The sequence below is a fragment of the Fistularia commersonii genome, chromosome 12 (genome assembly GCF_037954325.1).
Source record: "Fistularia commersonii isolate RoL2024-O1a breed Wild chromosome 12, RoL_Fcom_v1.0, whole genome shotgun sequence".
Classification (NCBI taxonomy): Eukaryota; Metazoa; Chordata; class Actinopteri; order Syngnathiformes; family Fistulariidae; genus Fistularia; species Fistularia commersonii.
Window position 1 is genome coordinate 8,481,452 of NC_141295.1, and position 25,908 is coordinate 8,507,359.

The 25,908-nt window shown below is 38.8% G+C and overlaps 1 protein-coding gene across 8 annotated transcripts; it reads right to left on the minus strand.

Annotated features, from left to right (window-relative positions):
* Positions 1–455: 455 nt before the first annotated feature.
* rbm47 (RNA binding motif protein 47) lies at positions 456–25,007 on the minus strand. 8 transcript variants are annotated; one of them, XM_086156821.1, is made up of 8 exons: positions 24,742–25,007; positions 24,064–24,265; positions 8,005–8,872; positions 7,547–7,874; positions 7,060–7,098; positions 6,433–6,642; positions 4,605–4,795; positions 456–3,784 (listed from the first exon to the last, which is right to left on the minus strand). In XM_086156821.1, the coding sequence occupies exons 3-8, from the start codon at positions 8,839–8,841 to the stop codon at positions 3,533–3,535; spliced, it is 1,857 nt and encodes a 618-aa protein (XP_086012947.1). In that variant the 5' UTR covers positions 8,842–8,872; positions 24,064–24,265; positions 24,742–25,007; the 3' UTR covers positions 456–3,532. The 8 variants fall into 8 exon arrangements, with proteins under 8 accessions (XP_086012947.1, XP_086012946.1, XP_086012948.1 ...); XM_086156820.1 differs by having other exon boundaries at positions 24,064–24,291; XM_086156822.1 differs by lacking the exon at positions 24,064–24,265.
* Positions 25,008–25,908: the final 901 nt, after the last annotated feature.

Consider the following 25,908-nt stretch of genomic DNA (forward strand, 5'->3'; position numbering starts at 1 on the left):
TGTTTCTAGAGTAAAGTTGACCCACCACAGAGAAGTTTATGAAACATTCTCTAGACACTGTGCTTGCTCCTCTCTAACATATTGCATAATAATAGCTGATGTAGACACGGATGGGTTTCCATTCACAGAGGTCAGAGTCAAAGTTCTCTGTGCCCCAAAACGTCTATGACCTCTTTCGCAGTTTCCACAGTTGTGGAGCGAAATCTTAAGCTACGTCATAGTTTACATCACTGTTACCTGGTGACCCCAATCAAAAGTTGTTGAAAGTAGAGAAGTAAATGCCTAAAACCCCATTAAAAAGCTACAACTTTGTACTTTAAAATACCTTGTTTTCACGCAATATTACCTTGTGTGTAAGAACCTCTAGAGGTGTTCACAGTTCATAGCTACCAAGGCAGCAGCACAAAAAGCAATATGCAAACAGAAGAGGAAAAAAGGAGTGGGACTGCATTTCATCTTTTTGAAAATGCTTTATTCATCTACTTTAACACTATAAATAGAACAAGGAAAAAAAACATATTTTTTGTTAACAAAACACAGTCTGCATATGTCTACGAAGGTAAAGGACAGGGTGTATCTTGGCAATAAGGCACATACTAAGAAGAATTTAAATGGCAACATCTTTTATAAACTAGGCATGTGGCTCCAGACCACTGAAACAAGGAGCAGGACTTATTTCTGCTGTAGTGTGGAAGAAATGCTTGTAATATGAAGTAAAACAGGTGATGGAGTGAAGGGCAGAAGCAGAAATGTGGAAGCTGATCTTGTGTTCAACATGTGAACATGTTTTAAAGGCACTAACATATTTGAGTTGTAATAGTGTTACCAAATTTAATGAGTTGTTTTCTTCAGGAAAGTTGCAGCCACATAAAGAGCTGCATTGAGCCAGTTCTCACACTAACTGCTGAAAAAGAAGGCTTCTGTCTTCCCACTCACAACACCAAATCCAGTTAAAAATTGCAAAACAACAATATGCAAAACAAAACACAATAATGTTGAATGTTTAAAAACTATTGGACGCTTTGGCAACAAAGTATTTTCTACTTTAGTTACTCTGACTTTTTTTTTATCTTACCCCTAAACAATATATAAAGAAAAGTAATATGCTTGAGAATATATTAAAACTTTTCTTATCACTTCAGACACAATATACGTAATGCATATATTAAATATATCCTGACTTATTTGTCATCATACAAGAAAATAGTAAAAGCAGTCATCACCAGTTTTTCTTAAATCCAGTTTTTAGAGTGGAGAGAAGTAACAAAATAACACAATGAGTTGGACCTATATTAGTGGATAACTGTTTTGAATTTATGTATACTGTCATATAAACAGTATACGTACTGATATATTGGTCACATCAGTCTTCCAGGGGATCAATAACTGAGCTTGAATTTAGTGTAATTTTTTTCTTTTGAAAATATAATTCCTCCATCTATCCATTATGTCCTGCTTATCCTGCTGTCAGAGTCGCAGGGATGGTGGAGCCCCAGCTATCTTTGGGCAAGATGTGGGATATCACTTGGACCAGTCGCCAGTCAATTGCAGGGCCACATATAAAGACAAACAACCATTTACTCGCTCATTCACACAAAAGGGCAATTTTTCCAATTAACCTCCTGCGTGTTTTCAGACTATGGGAGGAACTGGAGAACCCAGAGAAAACCCACGCAGACACAGTGAGAACATGCAAACTGAAAATGTTTTCACACTTATCTATTTGAACTGGTTCATAAGAGCACACGTGGTTTTATAGGCAGCAACTTCTTTTTCTGTGCTGCATTACAACGCATGACTGCTTGTGTAGATCAGCATGATATACTGCTTTTGTTGTTATATTTGTTGTTAACATGCCGAGCCTGAAAAGTGCCTTCTAAACATAAGTGTTATTTTACATTTCCACAGTTATCGCAGACATACAGATATTGGAAATGACGTAGCGAAGCTCTCACATTAATTTATATTGCTTCAATATTTCTTCATCTGAAAAAGGCAAATCTCTTGCCCTTTATAAATACATTTAAGTGCACCTCAAGCACAGTTTGAAGGATGAGAAATAAAGAGGAGATAGATAATGTATAATGGGTTAGTGTAGGAATATTAAGAGGAGAGACTACAGAAGAGAGGTAGCCTTGTCACATCTTACTGCAGAAAATGAACACCAAATTCTGGTTCCTTGGAAAAACAGGTTGATGATTCAGTGCCACATTCTTTGTGCCAACCATTTGGTCTTAGCTTTGTCATGAAAGGCACAGTGCGATACACAAAGTTGCACATCCAGCATGCAGATGTAAGGCACTGTGTTAAGGCACAGGTTATTTTTTCAATGCATTGAAACTGGAGTCGAGATGTTGGTTTTTGGTTGGCAGTAGTAAATGCAAGAGCAGTAAGTGACAAAGTGCACCAATCCATCCAGAAAGATGTATTTCAATATATGTCATTTCTCTCCATATTTGTTCGCCTTTCAAGATTCAAAATATTGAAAAAAAAACAACCAATAATAAAGTTATACATGGATAAGAAAAAAAACATATTTCTGTTCAGTCTTGGTCCCCTGTCAGCACAGTTTCACACATTAGAAGACAATCACTGTTCAAATGTTACTGTGATGCCAACCTTTATGGGGCTTATATATTATAAAATTCCCATCACTCAAAAAGCTTTCTGTGTTTCGTGTCTATATTATTTGTTCCCCAAGGATACTGACACAAAAAATATTATCAAGCAGGGGCCATTTCTTGAAACAAACCAAATATATAAATGTTTGAAAATGTTAAAGATGTTAAAGCACAGACACAAGCAAACTAATTATAGGTAAATACACGTAGTATGTTAAACCTTCATTTAGAATAACCACATCACAAATAAAACTAAATATACCAAAAAGTACCAAGTAAGCATTTTTAAAGAAAACACATTCAGCCAGGATGGATGGACTGCACCACTTATAGCATGTAGAATTGTCTAGAAATACTAAAAAAACAAACAAAAAGAAAAACTAAAGCATATATCATTGTATTCAAAACTGTTGGCTTCAGTGGCATCCACTTATGTCAGTAGTTCCCGTTCCTTCCAACCACCCCACCCTACAGAGAAAAATAATTAAAAATTATTTTCATAAATACTTCAGTGTACCTTGGGAGTTTTTCTTGTGACCGCAAGAAAATGATAGATCCAAGACAGAAATAATGAGAGTGGGCACTGAGTTAACTCAGTACTAGCGATGCTCATGACATTTCGGGGTAGGGATCCTCAGTAAGGGGGGATTGTCTTCATTTTCTGTAATAATTTTGCCCTTCTAAGCCAGCAATGAATCTACTTTCATCCAGGATAAACTGAGGCCAATAGGTGAGACGGATATAACATGTTCTGATGAGATCATCTGTGCTCTGAATATTTATTTTCCTTTGGGGTGTTTGGAGGTTCAAGGGATGTCTTTACATGATGCACACTGATGGGATGTTACGGTGGTCAATAAGTCACAGGCAGAATAATGCTCATGTTATTTCATAAGGGCTGCCCCTCAGAATCAGTATGTCTGGTAGACATCATGAATGGGGAGCTGGAAGGCTGCTGCAGGGAAGGCCTGCGGCACTGCGTAGCCAGCGTATCCTCCATACGCTGCAGCTGCCACTGCTGCATTTTTCTGCAGAGCAGCCAGAGCAGCTGTGTTGGCAGCGTAGTTTGCAATGGGGACGTATCCAGCTCCGTAAAGGCCACTAGCTGCTGGGATGCGCTGTACGTTATGGGCCATGGCATACACAGGAGTGATCGGACGACCCTGGGAAAGGTGGATGGAAAGAGAAGGGAAATGGCAAAATCATTATTCGTCATCATACGTTCATATTTGTCACCGTACATCATACATTCATCAGGCAAAAGCATCCTAATCTGACTAGATCAGAGTTCAACATCAATGTTTCCCCAGTCGATCTCAATAATCTGTGGCGTAGTGGTAGTAATAAGGGTGTGTGTGTGTGTGTACGTTTGTGTATGTCTTTGTCATAAAAAATAAATAAATAAATAAATAAATAAATAAATAAATAAATAAATAAATAAATAAATAAATAAAATAAAATAAAATAAAATAAAAAATTCACTAACCCAAGCTTACTGTTCTGTATATTTCCTGTGCATTTTGTATTTGCAAGTGTTATTTGCAGTCCCTATGTCCTCTATCGTAAGTCGCTTTGGATAAAAGCGTCTGCTAAATGTAATGTAATGTAATGTAATGTAATGAAATTTGTAGTTACATACAAATTTTTGATGGAAGTTTATGTTTACAATCTAAATCATCGCATGGAGCATTTAATAATATCAGAGAAAGATTAGTAGTAATGGATTCCAATACATTTTAATCCGATATTTTCAACAAGCTATTAAAAACATCTGTCTCCCCTGTGAAGTGTCAGTACCTGAGGAAGTTCCACTGACAGATATTGATATACAATGCAATGCATTACACTGAGCAGGTGCCTTTGTTTAAATCTAAAGGAAATATCAGACGGCCTGCGCCAATAACATTGTGCATCCCTACTGAAATTGGCATTAATGAATTAAATGTTTAACATATCTGCAAAACACAGAGACCAATTTCAAACCTGAAAAGGGGGAGGTGTAGAAACTGAAGGTAGGACGCTGGCTGCAGCAGGAGCGGTGGTGTGTTCAGGGTGCTGCATTGCCAAAGGGTTTATAAGGTGCTCCACTGTATGCACCTTACCCTCTTCCATCATCTTTGCAGTGGGAGTTGTGCTGAACACAGGGTACTGTCCACCCAGAGCGGGCAGTGCCACTACACATACAGAAATGCAAGAATGAGAACTGAGGTAGCAAAGAAAAGCCATGTGGATGTCAGAGATGCAATTATAATGGTGGAAATAATAGCTGTTTTAATAAAGTTGAAGGTAAACATACACCCAGCCATGCTCAAAAAGATTCCTAAAAACTAAAATCCAGCATTCAGATGTAAAGATGTAAGGCACTGTGAAATACTTGAAGACAAAAAGTGTGAAATACTACAAGAAATTGGGCTAGAGAACCAAGAGAAAGTCAAAAGAACATAACTTGGAGAAGGGAAAAAAAGAATAAGCTGCACAGGTAGGCATCAGAGTGTGATTGGGATTATCATGGTGCTCAACTGAGGATTAACTTCAATGCTCCAAGGCACACACAAATACACATACACACACGCACACACATGCACACACACACACACACAGACGATGGCGTCAGTCACAGTGTGAAGTGTGAAATTAACAAATATCTTTTAAATCTGATGCTGATTCCACAAGGATTAACACTGATACACTAATGCTGAGCTCCAGATTGGGATGAAGTTTTTTTCCACTGGGAGTCATGTCATTTTACAAACTGGAGTTCTAAAAAGCAGACATGACAATGAGTGTGACCTAACAAATTGGCAAATCTATGTTTTTTTTTATTTATTTTTTTATCTGTACCCTGGCCACATAAATTTGCATACCTACACACCTCATATGACCTTTAGTAACAAGCCAAAAAGGCACATTTACTGCCACATTCTTCTTAGCAACTCCTGCCTTGCTTTAGTTGATGATTGAAACAGTCCATGTTTGCAATACACAGCAATAAGATAATTTAGACAACTACTGGATGTATGACAAAGCAGATGGGATATGTAGCTGCGCTAAAATCTTTAAAGAGTGGACAGATTGGTGAGAGATTAATATTCTTTTTCTTCCCCATGTTAGTTTGTTTGCACTTCAATTCAAATCTTGATCGCAGTGCCAAAGCAACTCACAGTCCTAGCGGATCATGAATCTCAAGAACCGTTTCATTTAATTCAGATAAAAAAAGGAGTAAAATCAGAGACTTTTTTGATTTTGTACATATTTTTACAGACAAACTCAAAGAAGAGCTTGAGCAATCAGTTAAAATCTGGATATGAGGGCAAATTAAAAAGCAAATTCTTGAAACTCATAATTGTGACCTTGTCCAGACAAATAACAATTCTGAGAACATTTAATGAGCAACAGCATGGGGGGAGGGGAGGTCTAGAGATTGGATTAGCTTTACTGTTGACAGATATAGTAATTGCCACCATGATGGGCTTATATCACCGTAAAATCATGGGCCAGGATAACATTTACATTTATGAATGGAAAACATGCATTCATATTTATTTTCTCCTGGAAAAACAGCCATTTTGTGCTGTTTTCAATCTGAGCAACCCATTTCTGATGCCATAAGAAAATAAACAAATCAGATAAAAACCAAGGCAATTACTTTTTCGTCACTGACGACAGAAGGGGTTAGTGTATTGCATTACCATTCAGCAACAAGCCTCAGATTGATTTATTGATAGAATCTTGAAAATCACAGAGGATAGACAAAGAAAAAGAATGGACTAAATGGTGTATGAATATGAATGGCTATTTCTATCTCACTGACTTGTGCCAGGTTTGATGGCAACTGGGTTGACGGAGGCAGCGAGCTCCAGACTGGGCATCAGTTCATAGGGTTTTTCTGGCTGCTTGGTCTTGCCTTCGTGGTACCGGCTGTAGATGCCACGGCCAGCAGAATAACCCCCAAGGTAAGACCCCCGAGGTCCAGGGGTACGGTTACCTGTGGTTGCACGACCACGGCCTCTCACAGTACCTGCTTAAAATACAATAATTAATCGTATTACAGGGGTTGTAACTAAGGACTTAGGCAGCAGGAGTGAACATTAATAAAACTTGAGTTGGCAAGAAAACTCATTTTGGTCCAATTTAGGAGTCGCTGTCAGCTTGACATCAGGCTACTTTGTCCTCACCGTGGACAAGTATGGCCTCTTGTTTAAACTTACTACTAACAAACAATACATTTTGAATTAATGTAAAAAGTTTTTTTTTTGCGCTGTGAAGTTGCATTTTTGGATAATCTGCTTTTCTGAAATCTCTGCAATGATCCATAATGAGATGGAAGGTGACAGTGCAGCAGGAAAAGGATGTGTTAGAAAATGTATAGTTTATCACATGGCAAGAAAGCTTATTGTTCATTGAATCAATGAGTAGGAATAAGGATTTGAGAAATTACCATTGGTCTGTATCATTGGGGATCCTTTGGTGAAAAAACCTAAACACAATGATCATCGGAAGTCAAATGGATTATATTGTTGCCACCCAAAGGCGATAATGTGATGAATTCTCATGATAATGGGATTAACATGAATTGAATCAACATCTTGTGGTGTCTTCTTTCTTTCAAATTATAATCTCATCTCAAGTCAAGTGTATTAATATTTCCAAAAGCCTCCCTAAAAAAGAAATTCAGCTCATAAAGACTGCAATTAGTGTCTCGGTATTCTCATTCTTATCATCATTGTTGTAATCTCATCTTGGTTTGGCTTACTGGTAATCATTCTAGCAATAATATAATCTGTCTGCCACACAGTGAGTTATGCCCTGAGAGTTTATGACGACAGAAACAATAGTCACATTTACCAGAATGTAATTGCTTAAAATGACTTTGAAACATGACAATTTTTCCACCGGCAATTAAAGATAATGAAAAAAATTCTAACCTTTGACAAAGTAGTCTCTATTAGGTCCAATGAGGGTATTGTATGGATAACCGTAGTAGGCCAATGTATAGGGATCACATTGGTAAACATAGTTCTGCTGTGTGGTCTCTGGAGTGGTTGAAACTCCTTTAGAGGCCTTCTGGCGCGAGTACTGCTCCTTATCAACCGGCTTGGCAAGCGTCACCTCGATGCAGGACCCTTCTACTTCTGTGCCGTTGAGATGGTCCATTGCCAGCACGGCATCATCCCGGGAGGTGAAGTGGACAAAGGCGTAGTCACGTATTTTCTTCACACGTTCCACGCAACCAGGGTTCCACTGGCTGAATACCTAATTGACAAGAAATATGGATGATTTTTTTTTTTTTTCTTTTTTGTCTTGGTTTGTAGAGATGCTACAATTATACACTGTAATTAGCCATGTTTTATGCAGCCTGCCTGCATAAAAATCACATTTGTACCTGTCTAATTGTCTCCTCACTGGTCTCCATCATAAGATTCCTGACATAAAGGATCTTCACTGTCTCCATCACATCTTCATCCACATCGATCTCTGGCTCAGCCCAGTCCACTGCGATCTGGTGGCCCCACAGTTGAATACGTCCGGGCATTAACTTCCTACGGGCCATGGCAGCTGCGCGGTGCGATTCATACTCTACAAAGGCAAAGCCACGGTTCTTCATCTTGTCTGCAGCACTAGCATAAACAATCACATCTAGTACACCCTCTGTCACCTTGGAGACCTCCTCAAGGATCTCTTCACGCTTTTTGGTTTTAGGGATGCCACCAATAAAAAGACGGCAGTTGTCCACAGAGGAGCAGACCCCCAGCAGCCGCCCTGGCCGCACCTCATAGTTGTTGAGCTCCCGCACTGCTCTTTTGGCTTCGTGTTTCTCCGTGTACATCACAAATGCGTACCCTCGATTTTTCCCGTCAAAGTCCATCATCAGACGCATTTCGTAGATGCGACCGACAGACTCAAACACCGGGACCAGCTCATCTTCATAAACATCCCGTGGGATTTTGCCCACAAAGATTTCACATCCCCGTGGTGGAGATGGGCCGTTCCAGCCTGGAGGCGGCCCGTATTTTCGCTGACCATTTTCCTGGACCATGCTGTAGCCGGTACGCTCCATCAGGTTGACCAGGGAAGCCTCGTTGGGAGCGCCTGCAACACCTTCTGGGATGGCGATCTGTCCATGTAGAGAGGGATGGGAGGCACCGGAGGACTTTGATGGTTTGACAGGGGCAGCGTTATTGCTCATGTTTGAGGAGGACGCAGGATCTTCGGCTGTCATTCTGACAAAACCATTCAATCAGTTTCGGGGTCTGAGGAAGGCAAAGACAAAGTTTTATCAGCTTTTATTGCTCAGTCTGCTTTGGTAAAAAAAATGGCCCGTGGTGCATATAAAAATCAGATAAAGAAATGTGACGCATTATATTACCCGGAAAATACAGTATCTATGAATCCTTAGGAAACTGTCCGCTATCAGGGTTTTTACAACCTTGTTTTCTTGTGTTTCTCTGATCTCTTTCTGACCCCTGACCCCCATCAGAGAAAATTAAGGGCTATAAACCCTGAAAACCAGCTCAAGGTTCACCGAGTTCCAGCGGGTCACATGCTCATTATGGGTTTGACTTTAATAAGAAGTATTTAGACAAGTTGGAGTTTTACTTTATAAAGAATAAATATACATGTTTCATAAAATCCACCACAGTGCAAGATTCTGTTGGGCTTTCAAGGTTCTTCTGTGTGTGTGTGTGTGTGTGTGTGTGTGTGTGTGTATGGTGCACACTTCATTAAAGGCTCCAGTCTTATAAGAGAAACAAGGAACAATCAGAAATCAGCTTTGATTGCATAAACCTCTTACGCTGTTATTTTCCAACACTGCTGGTATTGAGCATGGAAAACTCCACAGCATTTTAAATCCCTAAATCACTATGTTGCATTTGACACATAGGTAACCAATCCCCTCAGACTACTAAGCAAACCACTTTTGGTCAAACAAAATGTCTTGTTAGCAAATAGGCCAGATAAAAATGCAACGTCTTGTTACTTGCAGTTAGTCAGGTGTGTGTTTCTTCGTGCGTCACGAGATTACTCTGACTTCGATGGAGAGCAGCGAGGTAGTCAACAACAGTATAACACTACAAAGCCATGCAACCATGGTAACATGCACATTCATTTGACCTGACCCAATATCCCACCCTCTCCTACACACACACACCTGTTCACTTGTTACTTCACCTAAGGCTGGAAGGCTTGGATTACCATTAAATCCGCTCTAGCTTTGTCAAGTCAAAGACAAATATGACACAAATTCTGTCTAGATTAAGGTAAAACTGATATTTTGAAACAAGAAATGATGAATATGATAACAAAAACTTCCAGTGAAATACTGTGAACCGTGAGCATCGTGTTGCCTCCTCTGAAGAGTGGGTCAGTTAACACACACATGGGTCGAGATGACATTTGATTATGATATAAGCAATATTTAACTTGTGGAGCCATCCGGAATTATGCTCAATTTAGTTGTCTTATCTAAACAGACTAAAAAAGACCACACTTCAAACATTTTTACATTTACACAGAAATAAATAGAATAATTTTTTTCACCGTTTTTTTCCGCCCATTTTCCCCACGACCTAATGTGTTTCCTATGATCCCCTGTCGTGTAAAGTGCTAACACAACTCACACTCTTATCAATCTTATCTTGCCAGGCTGATGACAAAGGGAGGACAATATTCACTTTGGGAGTTCTGCTCAGTGATAAAAAGAGGTTATGTGACACTGTGAGGTCAACGCTGACTTAAAGCAAGAGTCTTTAGAGAAACTTGCTTCGCTGGATATTTTTTGTGCAACAGAAATATAATATTTTGATTACCAAGTGTCAAGTTTACTTCCTGCTTTTAGAAACTTGGAGACATTCCTTACTTCCTCTCTGCGGTTGTGTACAGGGTTTAGGAAATCACAGCACTGAGTAATGTGAAGTCTAACCTATTTTTTTTTTTTTTTGCAGGCTAGTTTCTCTTCCTGCCCACAAATTACTGATTGATTAATACTGGATAGCAGAACAAAATAGATAAAAAAAATACTTTAAATTAAAAGTCAAAGAAAGAACTTATTGCACATGTACAACAGTCCACCATAATTCCAACCTATTTAGGAAAAACTTTTTTGATCTTGCCTGAGACTCAGAGTATGTTTTTATATCATAATACTAAGGTTAGTATTCCTGCAGTTGTCAACTCTGACAAAACTAATTCTAGAACTGTATTGAAAGGCTCCAACAGAGTTTAGCAGCCTAAAGAAGGACAGCAACAAGGTGAAAAGAGCCAGGATTTGAATTGGTAATGGAGGCAGTCTGCCATGTTAAAGTGTCAGTAGAATAGTCTGTTTATAGCTGGTGGAAATGGCTGATTCTCTGCTTATGTGTAGCGTGTTATAAGGTCTTGAATTGGTTTACGAGCAGGGAAAAGCTTTTATTGTCTTTCTCCAGATTATGCTGTAAAACTGTTTGACTGTAACTTTGTTTATCTTTACATGTAAAAATGATCCTTGATTGAGAGAAAATGCTTATATGGTTTAAAATTCATCAGCTGTGTATGTGAAATTAGCAAATCTCAATCCTTTATTTAAATCTCGGTTTATTACAGATCACAAAGTTAAATCAACAGGTTTGAATTTGTGTGTATGCTTGTGTGTGAGTGTGTTGGGGGGGGTCTATGTGTGTATATGCATGTGGACGAAGCAAGGAACATGTTTCTTAGTTGCATATTCTATCCTGTGTGGCACCAATCCCATGTTCTGAGGAAAACACGTCTGAGCTGCCACTTCATGCCCTAGGAAGAGATGACTGTCCCTGTAAATGCCCCAAACAACAGGGTCAGCGCGGAGAGTCAAACACAAATTTTTATACCATCCTGCTATTTTAACACACACACACACACTCCCCCTCTGTGACCCCTCCCACACACAAAATCTGAGGTACAAAAACCAGAATGGAAACCAGAATCCAATGATACACAAAGCTACAAAAAAAAAAAGTCTCAAGTCACACTCACACACACTACATTTGAATTACGAGGAGTGATGATACAAACATGAAGACTTAATACGTTAAAAAATAAAAGTAAAAGAAAAGAGGAAGGAGAAGTAGACAGAGATCGTATGGGAGGATAGCTACCGCTGTTGCTTCACAGTGCTCCACTGCTTGGCCGCCTGCTCAGGGAGTGTTCAGCCACCTCCATGAGAGACAGGTACAGCAGGGCACTGGGCACAGAGGCCAGCCTCCTCTACACAAACACACACTCTGAGCCAAAGCTGCAAGCCTGAGAGCTGATGAGGGTGGAGCTTTAACAGGTACTATGTCAGATTTAAGAGGAAGTTGAAGTGGTTGATGGGAAGTGTGGTTTTAAGCTTTGTTTTTTGTTTTTTTTGACCATTGTCTGCTTACAATTGCAGAAATGAAAAACTCAGCAGGAAACCTTCAAACTGGGGTTTGTTTAGTTCCTTATGTTGTCTCACAATGAGAGGATGTTCAGAAATTCTGAATCAGAGTTACAGCTCTAGTGATTTATGTCACGTCAGCAAACTGCATGTAAGTGTTGTGTCCTTGGGCATGTGCAAGATTTTTTTCTACACAACATAGTGATCATGTACCTGGCAATCCTTAACTTAAGCAAACAACACACACTTTCCTGGGCAGCTAAGAGAGCAGATAGAGAACCGACTGAGGCAAATAGCCAGATGAGAGAACTTCACTTGCCTTTGGAGCGTTTCTGTTTCAAGACTTCCCTCAACACAAAAAAAAAACAACATTTTTTTGGCAACAGAAAGAACTGCTAAAATCTAAAAAGAGAGAAGACGGTTACGGCTCAGGTGTTTGTGTGCTGTTGTTTTTAGCTTCTATTAAATCTCAAAGTCCATGTAGTGCAGAAAAGAATGGATTGACAAAAAGTAAATTAAAGTACAAACGCTAAAAATCTGTTTTCTATTATCCGTGTTGCCTCAGTTTATGTTTTGTAAAACTTTGAAGTGAACTATACACTTAATAAGATAAACTGAAGGCTCTCTGAGTGCAGGTTTTGGTTGGTACATGTTTGATATTTTATTGCTTATGTTGGGTAAATCGCCATTAAAGATTAACTGTCAATCATTACCAGCAGCAAAGCAGGACTCGGACATGCCTCAGTGGTTCTGCTGTGCGGTCATGTGAACCATGCACCGTCAACAATTGTTAACAGTTAAACCTCAAGGAAGACCCAAGGGACGAAAAACATTGATTGTCCATCACTGAATCATTGCAACATGTTCACTTATTAATATTTCTGTTATATTTACAGAGCCACATGAACCAGCAGGCTAAGAACAATCTGAAAAACATCTACTTGTTTTCCCATTTGGAGCTGATCAATCAATTAAAAGACATGAAGATGCAATGACCAAATTCATGACTTGATTTTAAAAAAGCTCAGTAGCCTTCAAAATATCCCTTGAAATACTGAATTACCATATCCTGTTATATATTTTTATAATCAACATACAGAAAGCTAGAAAGCTTTTTGTTTTCCTCCTCATGTCAGATTTAAGCTCCTGAGTTCAGGGTCTCTTCCTCCCTCTCTCTCTCTCTCTCTCTCTCTTTCTCTCTCTCTCTCACACACACACACATGCACGCACACACACACTCCTAACCCTAACCCACACACACACACACACACGCAGACCATTGGAATCTGCCAAATAGGCAAAAGACAGGAATAAGCAGGAATATAGTCAGCAATAAAGCAGTTCTGGTAATCAGTATCTTGGTTGAAGAGCCTTTTTGACCTCCATCTATTATTGCGAGTCATCCATATAGGTAAATGAGTAGCTTTTAACAGGGTGAGAGGTACTTGCAGTTATTTCTGTAGTGTGATATATCCTGTAGGAGTGCAGGGTTTTGGCTCATACTGAGATTTCCTAGAAGTTCCTCCCAGTCATGCGCAGAAACTGACAAACAGCTTTGGGCTGGAAAAATAAAAGAGCTTCAGGTTTGCTCTCAGCGCTTTACTTTATCCAAAAGAGATACAGGGAACATTTGGGGTTGTTGATATTAGAAATAAAGATGTATTTAAAACAATACACTATTTTTCAGTGTTAAAATCAGCTTTTGAAAAATGAATCTTAATTAAAGAGAAGTGAGAACTGTCTGACCAGGACATGATGTCTTCATCATATATCCAGCAGGATATAGAGTCACACTGTTAACTGAGAAATCTTTTTGTCTTGTTTTCTTTTGTAATGTGTATACTATTCTTGAATTTCTCCCCCCCAAATTTTGAAAAGCATATCAATTGCAAATCAAGGCCACAAGTGTCTTATTTTATCAACAATTTAAAAAAGGTAAAACATGTCCATCAAAGCTTCCTCAATATAATTTTTCGCTGAATAGCACATACTTAAATGACATTTGTTTTACGACATAGTCAATTAGGATCACTGTAAACATCCATTCCTACAACTTCTTTAACACACATGTGGATTCAGTAAAACAATATTTACATCAGAGTATTTTGAGTGCCGTATAGTTCAATATCAAAAGTTCACTGCTTTCTACTCTGAACTTTTTTGACTCCCGTTCGTGTACCTGTCACCCTCATTCCTCCTGGTCGCTCAAGCTCAAGGAGGAGTAGAAGGGGGGACTGCAGAAATGTTGGGGGGGGGGGTGAACAGGAGGAGAGCAAATGTTCTCTTATGCCATCTCTCCTGGCCTCCTTCAGAGCTAGAAAGCCCTTCAAAGTGAAACTGTCCTGAACTATTTCAGGTCAGACGGGGTGTGCAAGTGACTGCCTCCAGCCCACCCCAGCTTCAACGCAGAGGGATGATTCCAGTTCATTTATTCTGAGAGCCCTCCTGCCTCCAGTTCATTCACAATGTGCGCTCAACACATAAACATTTTAGTGAAGCACCATGAGCGCTGAAACAAAACATACATCTCTAACTGTCATATTTGATATCCAGTTGAAATTTTTGCGTATCCTAAAATACAATGTTTTTCTCTATAAAAGGTGGACCTTTGCATATTGTCCAAAAGATCTTTCAGTGCAGTCTGACTATTAAAAAAAAGAGATTAAAAAGTTGAACTTCAACCCAGCATATGTTCTCTACACAGTCTTCACTAATCTTAAGAGCTGCTTTAGCTTTAGCGTCAGTTGAAAGGGGCTTTGCTTCCTTGGGCAAACACATTCCTCAGGCTAATCAGCTAGTGTGTTCAAGGCCATTGCAGACATTGTTTTACACAATTACAACTGACGTTGACAACATCACATTCTAATGATAATGATAATGCCTTCAGTTGCAGTCACTTGGTTTGTATTAGAAAATAATTAGTTTGATTTGAGGTTCAGATTTGCTGATATTTGACTCTCTCAACATTAAACCTCATTAAAATTGTTTATAACCACATTTTCATTCATTCAGTGTCCTTCAGACTCATGCTTGTCATAAATACCCTACAAAACAAGTAACCTTCATACGTACTTTTTACTCAAACAAGGGCCAACCCACTGAGTAAACATTTAAAGCCAAGCATCTCAAGTGGGAAAAATACGGAAATGAATGGTTAACTCAAAATGTCAGCCTATTTCAATTGCACAAATATTTGTAAAAATGCATGTGTTTTATACATACAAACAAACAACTCAGAGTGAGAAAGAGAAAGAGAGAGAGGGAGAGCTCATCTTCATGAGGTAAAAGTCCACATATTATATGATGGTGAAGCCGGAAGTACACAGGTAATAATAGCAGCCTCCCTGTGTACTTACTGAAGCATTTTTTATTTAATCCCCCACCCAAAACACACATGCATATACACACATGCCACTCCACTGGTTCCACTGGTTTCATTGTAGAGACATTAGGTTTGTGAGGAAATATTGGTCTTCATTCAAATCACTAATTAGTTTACCTTTTGTTAAGGTGTTATTATTCATTTTGGCTTTAAAAGTTGGTGTAAGGTGAGAGCTTTCCATACAATTGCTCTGGCTACACAAGGCGTAGTGCTATTTACAAGAAATGGTATCGGAGAAAAGGGGAAGCTACAAAGCCAAAAATGAAAATTCCCACAGTTACAAGGCTGTTTCTATAAAAAGATGCCAAAGATTGTTCTAATACCTTTGAAGAAAACATTGAGATAGGACTCTTAACACAATTGTGTGTTTCAAGCCAAACTAATCCTTCATGTCAGACAGTCAACTGAAGAGTATTTATTCTTTGTTTAAATGGCATATTACCATTTAAAAATTAATTCTCAGAGAAGACGGAGCAGTCTAGGACAGCGACAAAAGAAATATCTCTCAAAATGACAAGTTTTCTGAATCTGCTCTGCGCACATAGATCAGAAAGAAGGCAAATTACCTGTAGGCCAAGCCTGGTAGCGTAGCAATCAGAGAACAAGCCAAGAAGAAGCAGTTGGTGTGTTTTTTTCTTTAGGCGGCTACGTTTTCCACATTTACACTAATCTAAAACCTTTTTCTGTCCATACATGCTCTTTTGCCAGGCACTGGCATAAAGAGAGGCTTCTTGACTGAGCCTTTCTGGTTTTATGAGTGTAATGGTAAGAAAAGGTGGTTCACTGTTTACTCATTGTCAATGGCCAGAAAAGAGAGGTGGGGCCACTATGTGCAGGTAACCCCCACCTTTTTTTCATTCTACTTCAGCCTCTCTTTCTCAACTGATAAGGAATATTACAAAAGGGAGGGGATGGATAAGAGGGCACAGGGTGTGACAAAGGGTGATGATTGACAACAATCAGGGAAAAGTTATGAGCTCTGAGTAGATTAAGTGTGCTGATGTGTTCAAACTTACATTACATATGTGTGTTTCTTTACTCAATTAAAACATAAGGCAGGTCAGTTCAAATATTTGGAAATAATGTTGCTTTATTGCATGTACGTTATATTTGCACGTCTGCAGAAATCGTAGTAGATGTAGTGTATAGAGCTGAGCCGAGCGCACAGGAGGCCCGGTCCGAAAAATTGACGCAAGGTTCAGGTTGTTGCTGTTTAATTTAATTTCTTGTGTCCTCAGTTCACTTATCTTCATATCACTTATATAAAAGGCGCCTCTTCAATTTCCAGTCACAGGATAACCTAATAAAATCCGTGTGAATCCAGCAATGAAAGTGTTGCTGCGTCATATAGCACAGTAATGCTGACTCTGCACGATGGTTCTGGTTTGTCGAAGACTATTTAAGGTATGATTCAACTTTTTCAGCCATTTTCTTTATAAGCTTAAAGACCATCCGGGTAGACTCAAGATAATACCAAGTTTGTAATGAATGTTTGAATGGAATATGAAAATAAGAAATTAGAAATTCAAGAATTCTATTTACTTGGCTACAGTTGTATTTAAATGCTTTTAATTTAAATGGAAAAGTTGGTGGGGAGAAGGAAGCAGCTCTTGATGTGCTGAGGGGACATACACACACAACCTGCGGCAGTGAAAGAGTTCTCCTCTTATCAGAGGGGGTCCCATTCTGTTTCAAAGGCAGTTTGTGTTTGTGTGTGCAATTGCTTTGTACAAGTGACACATTAACCAATGACTCTGTCAATGAAGGACATGCAATCACTCATTCACAACGTATTGAGACACACACACACACACACACACACACACACATACACACACACACACACACACACACACACACACACACACACACACACACACACACACACACATACAGTATACTTTGATGGCCAGGACAAAGTTTACATGTATAGGAATCTATTCGGGCTGCAATCAAGTTGGAGTAAAGACCATAAACCCATTTTCCAGGTATGAAGAATACAAGATTCAAACTTCAAAATGGATTCATGTATTGTCAATATCACACACACACGCAAACAGACACACACAAACACAAACACACGCACACACACCACACACACGCATTCGCATGCAATGCATACAGATCAAGACAAGCTTATTTGTGTGGATTTAGATCACATATAATGTCTCTACTGAGTTCACAGTTCCATATCAATAATTTCTCATTGATCTGCTCTATTGTGCAAAAGAAAAGTAGGTCATGACATTCAGTGATCGATTCCGTGTTACAGCTGGCTAGGAGGAGGGAAGAAAGCAACATTTACAAAAATGTAGAAGAAAGAAAGGGGATTGAAATCTATTAATGATTTGATTGACACTAATACAATGTATATCACGCAAATGTTTCCAACTAAAAAATTTAATGCCGTGTAATTTAATGCTTCATATCCTTTGCATGCACCTGCATGTCCACAAGAACACAGAGTCAATGGTCTTATATATGAATGGTCTAAATATATGAAAACTGGCCTTACAGGTATTAATTAATGCTTACAGAACTGTGTTAAGTCCTACGCAAACAATTTGATATTGATAAAAGCAACGGATGATAACAGCATGGATAATATTGTATATATAGTATAGTAAAGTGTATTTTGCGCAGATCATACTGGAACTAAATGGATTAATGTATAGTCAAATATTCACCCAGGACTACTTTAGTTGTACTAAAAGCTCTTGTTAGGTGAACCTAAACCAGACTCTAACTATAGCCCCAATTCATAATTAAGAATAATATCATTTATTTAATCATAAAATAATTAATATTTTAACTTCCTTGGATAAACACAATTCTCAATTTTTCAACAATTATCAACAATTCTTTGACGCATGAATGTGAAGAAACACACATACACACACACACACACACACACACACACACAGGCATACACACACACACACACACACACACACACACACACACACACACACACAGAAATCCAGATAACTACCTGAAACCTCTACTCTAGCACTTCAAAATGCATATCAATCTGTTATGTTTGTTTTGTGTGGATAGTGAGCTCACTTCACAGCTGAAAAGTAATACATGGAATTTATTTTTAGTATGATTGATGATTGGTTTCTCTTCTTTTAACCGGAACCACCTGTCCTCATATACTAATATAAGGAAATATCAAATCAACAAAAATAAATGGAAAACAGTGGGTCTTTAGGGATGTTTTTGAAATTGTACCCGGTGGGCTGTTATTTCAGAATGAACGTTCTCAAATTTACACATGGATTAAAAAAAAAAAAAAAATTTAATTTGAAACACTATCTGTCTTCAGCCCAAAAATGTCCTATAATAAAGGTATAAAGAGAAAAGTCTTTTATCTGTCACATCCTCATTCATACAGGTCACTCTACATCCTGTAGCCGCAGTCAACAGATCACATTGTCTTACTTATGTTTAAAAACATGATTCAGCACAATTCATACTTCTTACCCACTCACACACATATGAAGAAAGATAGAAAAAAAGACAGCAGAGAAAGAGAGAGAGCAGGAAAGAGAGGCAGAGAGAGAGAGAGGATCTGACACATTTCTTATATCCTGATGACAAAGGTTTCCCCTTTTACCCAGAGTTCAGTCAACTGCCACTCTGGTCATGTGACTAGTCATGAGCCAATGGTAGAACAGGCACAATACTTTGTTTTGGTGCTACGGTCACTGTCAAGGACTAGTAGGGGGGAAGTTAAAAAAAGTGCAATGACAAGTGAATCTCATCCGAAAGGCCGTGATCATCAGGATTCCTTACCGCATTACAATGTCATTTTATCTGGCTCATAACTGTCGCATCAGTATGGTTGACCGGCATCTCAGGCTGGACAGCTATGCGATAAACAGCAGGAAGGGATATTTTCTGACATGAATGAGGAAAATAGGCCGTAAAATGTCTGAACTGAGATCAATACTTGCATCCTCACAAATGTTGAAGCCCGGAAATATTTACAATGTAATACAAAGTAATGGTTCCTCTCATATAGTTGATTCTATTTCCTGTCTCATGACTTTGACCACTTGGATCAACTTAACATGGGTTCTATTGAGTTCTATCAGACTTTATCTACCTTTGTCAAAATGGATTTGAGGATTCAAGATTTGAAATCTTGGATCCTTGACAGAAGATGCATTTTTGCTTAAAAACAGTTTCTGCAAACATCCAAACTTTAATCAAAGCTTCCAAAATGTAGTCTTGCAAATTGCATATACACTTAAATAAGTAGAATTGCATACCAGACATAAATATTTCAATAATGTTACCCTCTTACTTTACTGGCACGTAGTGCAATTTCTATATTTTTCTGCTCTCTGCAAAGACTTTTTGGTACATCATATATACACAAATATAACTTGGCACGAAAGTCAAAAGGTGATCTAAAACAAGCAGATAGGAGGTGAATGAAAATGGTGGAATTGAGAACCAACTCTGGCAAACTTTTTAAAAAGTATAGATTCTTAACAAACAATAACTCAACATTGTGATGAAACTGGGATACCATTGCAAGAGACAAAAAATAAAGGGAACACTTAAACAACTCAATGTACTTCCAAGTCAATCACACTTCTGTGAAATCAAACTGTCCACTTATGAAGCAACACTGATTCATTTTGACTTGTTTTAAGGACATCACATCAAAGTTGGATCAGCCTGTAGTGTGTTTTTCCACTTTAATTTGGAGTTTTACTCAAAATCCAGGCCCCCATGGGTTCATACATTTGATTTCTGTTGATATTTTTTGTATGATTTTGTTGTCAGGACATTCAACTGTGTAAAGAACAAAGTAGTTAATAAGAATATTTCATTCATTCAGATCTAAGATGTGTTATTTTATTTATTTTTTTGAGCAGTGTACATAATAAATAAAAACCACTGCACCTGTCAAAGGCGAATGAAGGTGTGAAACTGCTCATGAAATAAAAAAAAGTAAAGTGCATTTAAGTAAAGGTGTGTGATTACAGTATGAAAGGAATACGCCTGATTTTTAGCACATTCAAAACAACATTTGTGTCTTTGTAAAAATGCCACATTCTGCGCAATTACACACAGTGATACACACACACACACACACACGTACACACACACACACACACACACACACACACACACACACACATACACACACACACACACACACACACACACACACACACAGAAGGAGCATTTTGGCCGGATGTCCAGACAAATACCCTATTGTGAGTAGCAACAGGTATGCAACAGAGAGTCTGGTAGAGATCAGGCATTTGGATGAACTGTGCATGTGAGTGTGCATGAGTAGGCAAGTTAATATGTCTTGGATCTGAAACTCACAAAAAGCCTCGAGCGGGAAGAGACGAGAAGAAGACCGGTACAGTGAAATGAAGCATAATAACATTGTTACCATTTGAGCATGTTGGATACAAAGCAGGCAGGGAGGGAGAGGAGGTGGATAAGAAGAGGGACTGGAGGGTTCAGCACTGTCACCACACAGGGACTGGCGGGGTGACACAGGGGTCAAAGGTGAAATGATAAAAAAGCAGGGGTGTGGGGATAGGAGGATTGTTTTTAAAGCTTTCACAGTGTGTAGATGTCACCTGTTTACACACTTACCAGAGAGTGCTGTCCCCGCCATGCACTTAGAAAAGGGAGGTGCACAATAAATCATTTGATCAGTTTGGTTTCATTTCACATGAAGAAGGGCTCACTTTGGGACAATAGATTTGTGATGGTCTTGGGTGTTATTGCAAAATGTAAGACTTGACTCAGATACACTGATAATGTATGGGATGGATTGAATGTTCATCTATATTGATCCATATTGTTCTGGATGATCCAAAAATAATCTCAATCGGAATTGCTCTGCCTCAACAAACGGCCCTATATGAAAGTGATCTCTATGTAAAAGTAATAGTAAAGTAAAAATAGCTTTTATTAAACAATTAACATTGAAATTCAGCCCTTGGATAGTGCTTATGTTTGCTGTCTTGGAGATGAAAAATCCAATACTTTGATATTTATGATTTAGATAGATGCTTGTCTTTTGTTCTTTTGTTTAGCCACAAACGTTATGGTAATTGTATGTGGTCATCTCAATCCCCCAAACTAACAGGTAAGTTATGCTAAAGGGAATAAAGAAACACAGCAACCCCCCTTGCATAACAAAATACATATTAAATATGTATTGTAAATATTTATATGTAAAAATCCTTGCCACACGCCAAACCTTCAACTATTCCATACCTGCAGAACAGGTTGGCAGCCAACTGCCCTGGTGAATATGTGTACATGGTGTGCATAAATATATGTAAACATTAAGAATTTCTTTGAGACATCAGCTGTGGCAGAACGGCGAGTATTGGTGATGAAAATTAGTGCACAAAAGTTTGCATCAAAGTTAGGTTTGGTCATGTTTTGAAGACAGAGTTCTAGTTAAAACTTTTGCCTCAGAAAGAGAGGCTATTTGAATTTATTTATGGGTGTACATTGCATATAATGGTATAATACTGTCACATTACTGGTTAATCCAATCCTCTTTTTGGCCTGTCTATTTATCTGTCTGTTTTGCCTGCAACTATTCACTATAACTTTCCATGAAAGTGGGACGTTGAAATACAGAAACATATTTAGAATAGATTTTAGATGTTACAAGGAAATCACGATGTGTTGTAAGCGGCAACGTCAAAAGCCACTTGTGCAGTCTATTTTATTAACATAAATTAAAAAGAAAATGAAAGGCAAACAGCCTATCCAGTATTATAAGATAATAAAATGTTTTCCTCCGCCGAACATTTATATTTGCTTCTAAAAAGTGTCCCACTGCTTTCCACTTTTTCTCCGATCAGAGAGGAGCTAAAGGGGGAGGCAGCGATAGAAGGGGAAGAATGCAACCATTGTGCTTACCAGGTATGTGTGCGATTGTGACAAACAGAAAGAGAGAGGAGAGCAAAGGTGATCAGATCTTGTTACAGCTATTTCATAAACAACACAATAGTGCTAACAGGTTCCCTCCTTTTTTTTCAGCTGCAAAGTTCACTTTGCTCCGCAACTTTAGATTTCTGCTTCAGTACTGGCGGATTATGGTTGTCACAGACACACATACACTGATAAGTTGTGTGTACGTGCGTGTGCGCTTGTGTGCATGTTGCACTTCCCCTTCCAGAGCATGCGGTGATCATGTGACAGTCATGTGACATCGCCCTGTAGTATGTGTGTGTGTGTGTGTGTGTGTGTGTGTGTGTGTGTGTGTGTGTGTGATAAAACATATGCTGCCTGTGCTGTTTCTCTTCCTTACACTCCAGTTTGTGGCAAAAAATTTCTCATGTGTTAAAAAGTGTTATCTTCCCGTTTCCTTGATTATCCTGCAACAGTGTTTTCTGCTTTTTTTTTGTCTCCTGAAACTAGACCCAGCTCAAACACAAATGCTGATATCACTAAGGTCACACCAAGAAAAAAGTCTAAATATGAATTCCTGGTTTGGTTGACTGTCTCTTTTGCAATTGTGGAATGTGATACGGTGTGTTGAAAAATAGGCGATAGGTATTCTGAAAAACCGTTCACCTCGTGAACTTTGCGCAGTTGGTAATGAGTGACAGGAATGTTGAATGAAACTCTGGTATAAACTACTGTCTATTTTGGGTTTTTCAACATATAAAACCTGTCCGTCAGCCCCTCATCATCACAAATGACATTAACACAAATGACACATTTTTCTCACTCACAATTTCTCTAAGTACTTACAATATTCACGGAATGATGGGAGAGAAACTCTTGTTTGCTTTTCTTTTTTCATTCACCCACATGGGCACACATGTAAAAACCTCATTGCTGCTCTTTTGTGCCTCAATTCCACATACGGCGCCTAATTCCATCTCAAATCAATACAATTTACACTGTAATTAAACTCTTCTATTCTTAACTAATCCCTTTCAATACCAATTCGTCCAATAGGAATAAGTATTGGTCATATCGATCATTTTTGAAGGGTAGTTCAATCATAATATGGAGCTACCGAATCTCACAATTAAGTAAATACAAGTAGATTTTCTTGTAAATCATCAATATTTAACACATCCATTGTAGATATTTGTGATCCGTTGAGTTGAACTGAGTTTCATTTTGGTTGTATCAGGTTTTTTACATCTCAAAGAAATAGAAGTTCTTGGACAAATGCTCTACATTTCTTTGAACCCTTCAGTGCACATTCATCCATGGACATGCTGTCACATACAACCATATCTTGTTTGTACAACAGGGCACCCAAGGCTAACTGGCGCCCTGCTCAACCAGTTTCTGAAACACTCACACAAGATGACAAGATGAGACGGCAACTGATCACACACACACATTCCCACACAAATAAACATTGAGTCCCTCTCCTGTAACCTTGTAGTGAAGGTTACAACAGTCAGCGGGGTCAGTGTTAACACTGGGACAGCTGAAGAAATGTCCTTCCAGATACCCACTGTGTGTGTGTGTGTGTGTGTGTGTGTGTGTGTGTGTGTGTGTGTGTGTGTGTGTGTGTGTGTGCGCGCGCACATTTAATCTTCCAGGTGAGAAAACACAGAATGTCTCAAAAAGAGCCTCAGCAGGTCATGACACGCAAATATTGAATGCACAGAAATACTCTGTGAAATAAAACAATGCGATACTACGAGTTCACAGCCAACCTGTTCCTTGATGGAGCGTGTCGTCTCCGTGTCGATAAAGGTTTGTACGCCACCGTTCACACCAACAATCCAGCTTGTCACTTGGTCATCTTCCCTTCCTCCTGTCCTCTTAGTTTGTGCCGTAAGTCAGACTCTTCAACCCTTTGCTTGATGCCGAGACGTTCCCTGTCTTCAGTGACAGGTCCACCAAAGCACAGTCACACTCAAAATACACACACACACACACACCTATCACACACACGTTGAAATAAGACAAGTCAGAGTTTCTGTTCTCCTTTTGGTTTTTTTGGATTCTGACTCAGATCCTCCCTATTTGTCTTTTCTGAACTAGTCACGACAGCGCTTGTAGACGCAACATCGGGAGCGGATGGGGGCGAAGCACGCAAGGTCTCCAAGTGGAGGAGAGAGGAGAGTAGAAGTGCATGAGGTGCAGAAGCTGGAAGAAAAAAGCCTGAGAGAGAGAGGGAGCGAAGAATAAAGGGAAGAATGGAGGGAGGGAGGAAGGGCAATGGTAATTAGTGAGTCTGTACCTGACTCTCACTGACATAAGCCGCACATTCCTCTGAACCGTAAGGGGGGGTAAAAACTTCTGAACACACACCCTAACTTGCTAATGATCCCAGGACACACATTAGAGAATACCCCCATGATTAAAAGAGGAAAGAAAATCTTGCTTACTGCAAACCATGGCTGACACGTCGTTACATTCAAGGTTGCTGGTTGGTGCCAGATGAAGCTGTCTGAGCTTCCCTTTTCATCATCTACAGTGTTTAGTCGTCTGCTTTGTCTTTTTTCATTTCAAAAAATCTCTATCCGTCTGCCTGTCTTTCCCTGTTGGATCTGGATGTGTGTATGGTGTACACACTGCCTGCCTCGAAAACTCACCAAACCAGAATCTAACTGCCCAAACCCCCAACACACCTCCCTTCTGCTCCCTCTATCATCCTGAATGGGAAATGCTATCCTCCTGTGGCCCTGGCCAGTCCTTCTATCGTGTGTGTGTGTGTGTGTGTGTGTGGAGAGAGAGAGAGATTGGGAAGAGAGACAAAGAGTGTGTAAAAACAGTCAGGCCTGAAGCGTAGCATTCCACAAAGATAATTTTGCCAACTTCTTCAAAACCTCACACATCAGAATCTTAATTAACTTTTCTGACAAGAAATGTGAACTCACGAGGAAGATTAATCTTGTTTTCTTATCGTTTTCCGTGTACATACATAACTAACACAGGTACAACATTGAAAACAAGCTCAATAGACAGTAAAACTAATCTTAATCTCTGAGTATGTAATTACACAGCCATAAAAGTATTTCAGCACAAACAACAAAAATTGTTACCAAGGGACTCAATATAACAGTTCATTGATATTGGATAACAATGATTATGTTAACAACAAAATAATGACAAAAATAATAACAATAATAATGCAAAACACTATCCTACTGTCATAATGGCACATTGCTTTGATTTCAAATTCAACTTTACTGATGTAAATCAACATCTTGGATTATTTCCGATGTAACTTTAAGATATAACTTGAATTACTTTATAATTCTTCCTTTGAAGTGTATGCATTGATACTGAATTGAAAGACAAACAATATAAAAACAGGATCAACTGGATGCTCAAGAGGTTCTGCCGCTTAAAGGGATTGGGTTTTTTTTTTTGACTGTTTTTTTTTTTTTCACAGTTTGATCCTTTTGCATTGTTGTTCTTTATTCCATCCACACCTAAATCTTTTTTTAAAATCTGAATCATTTGTTGAAACCAGTTTTTCTTGTTCGATCACGTGTTGCAGTTTTAACAGCCTCCAACCTTCACCTAGCCTTCAATATCGTGCGGGTACG

Excerpts from the sequence above, each read along its gene's own strand:
- rbm47 (XM_086156822.1), bottom strand. The coding sequence starts at position 8,841 with ATGACAGCCGAAGATCCTGCGTCCTCCTCAAACATGAGCAATAACGCT. Across the intron at positions 4,796-6,432 it reads TGCCATCAAACCTGGCACAA|TGGCACTGCCCGCTCTGGGT; the intron begins GTCAGTGAGATA and ends CTGTATGTGTAG. Across the intron at positions 3,785-4,604 it reads CTACACCTCCCCCTTTTCAG|GGTCGTCCGATCACTCCTGT; the intron begins GTTTGAAATTGG and ends CACCTTTCCCAG.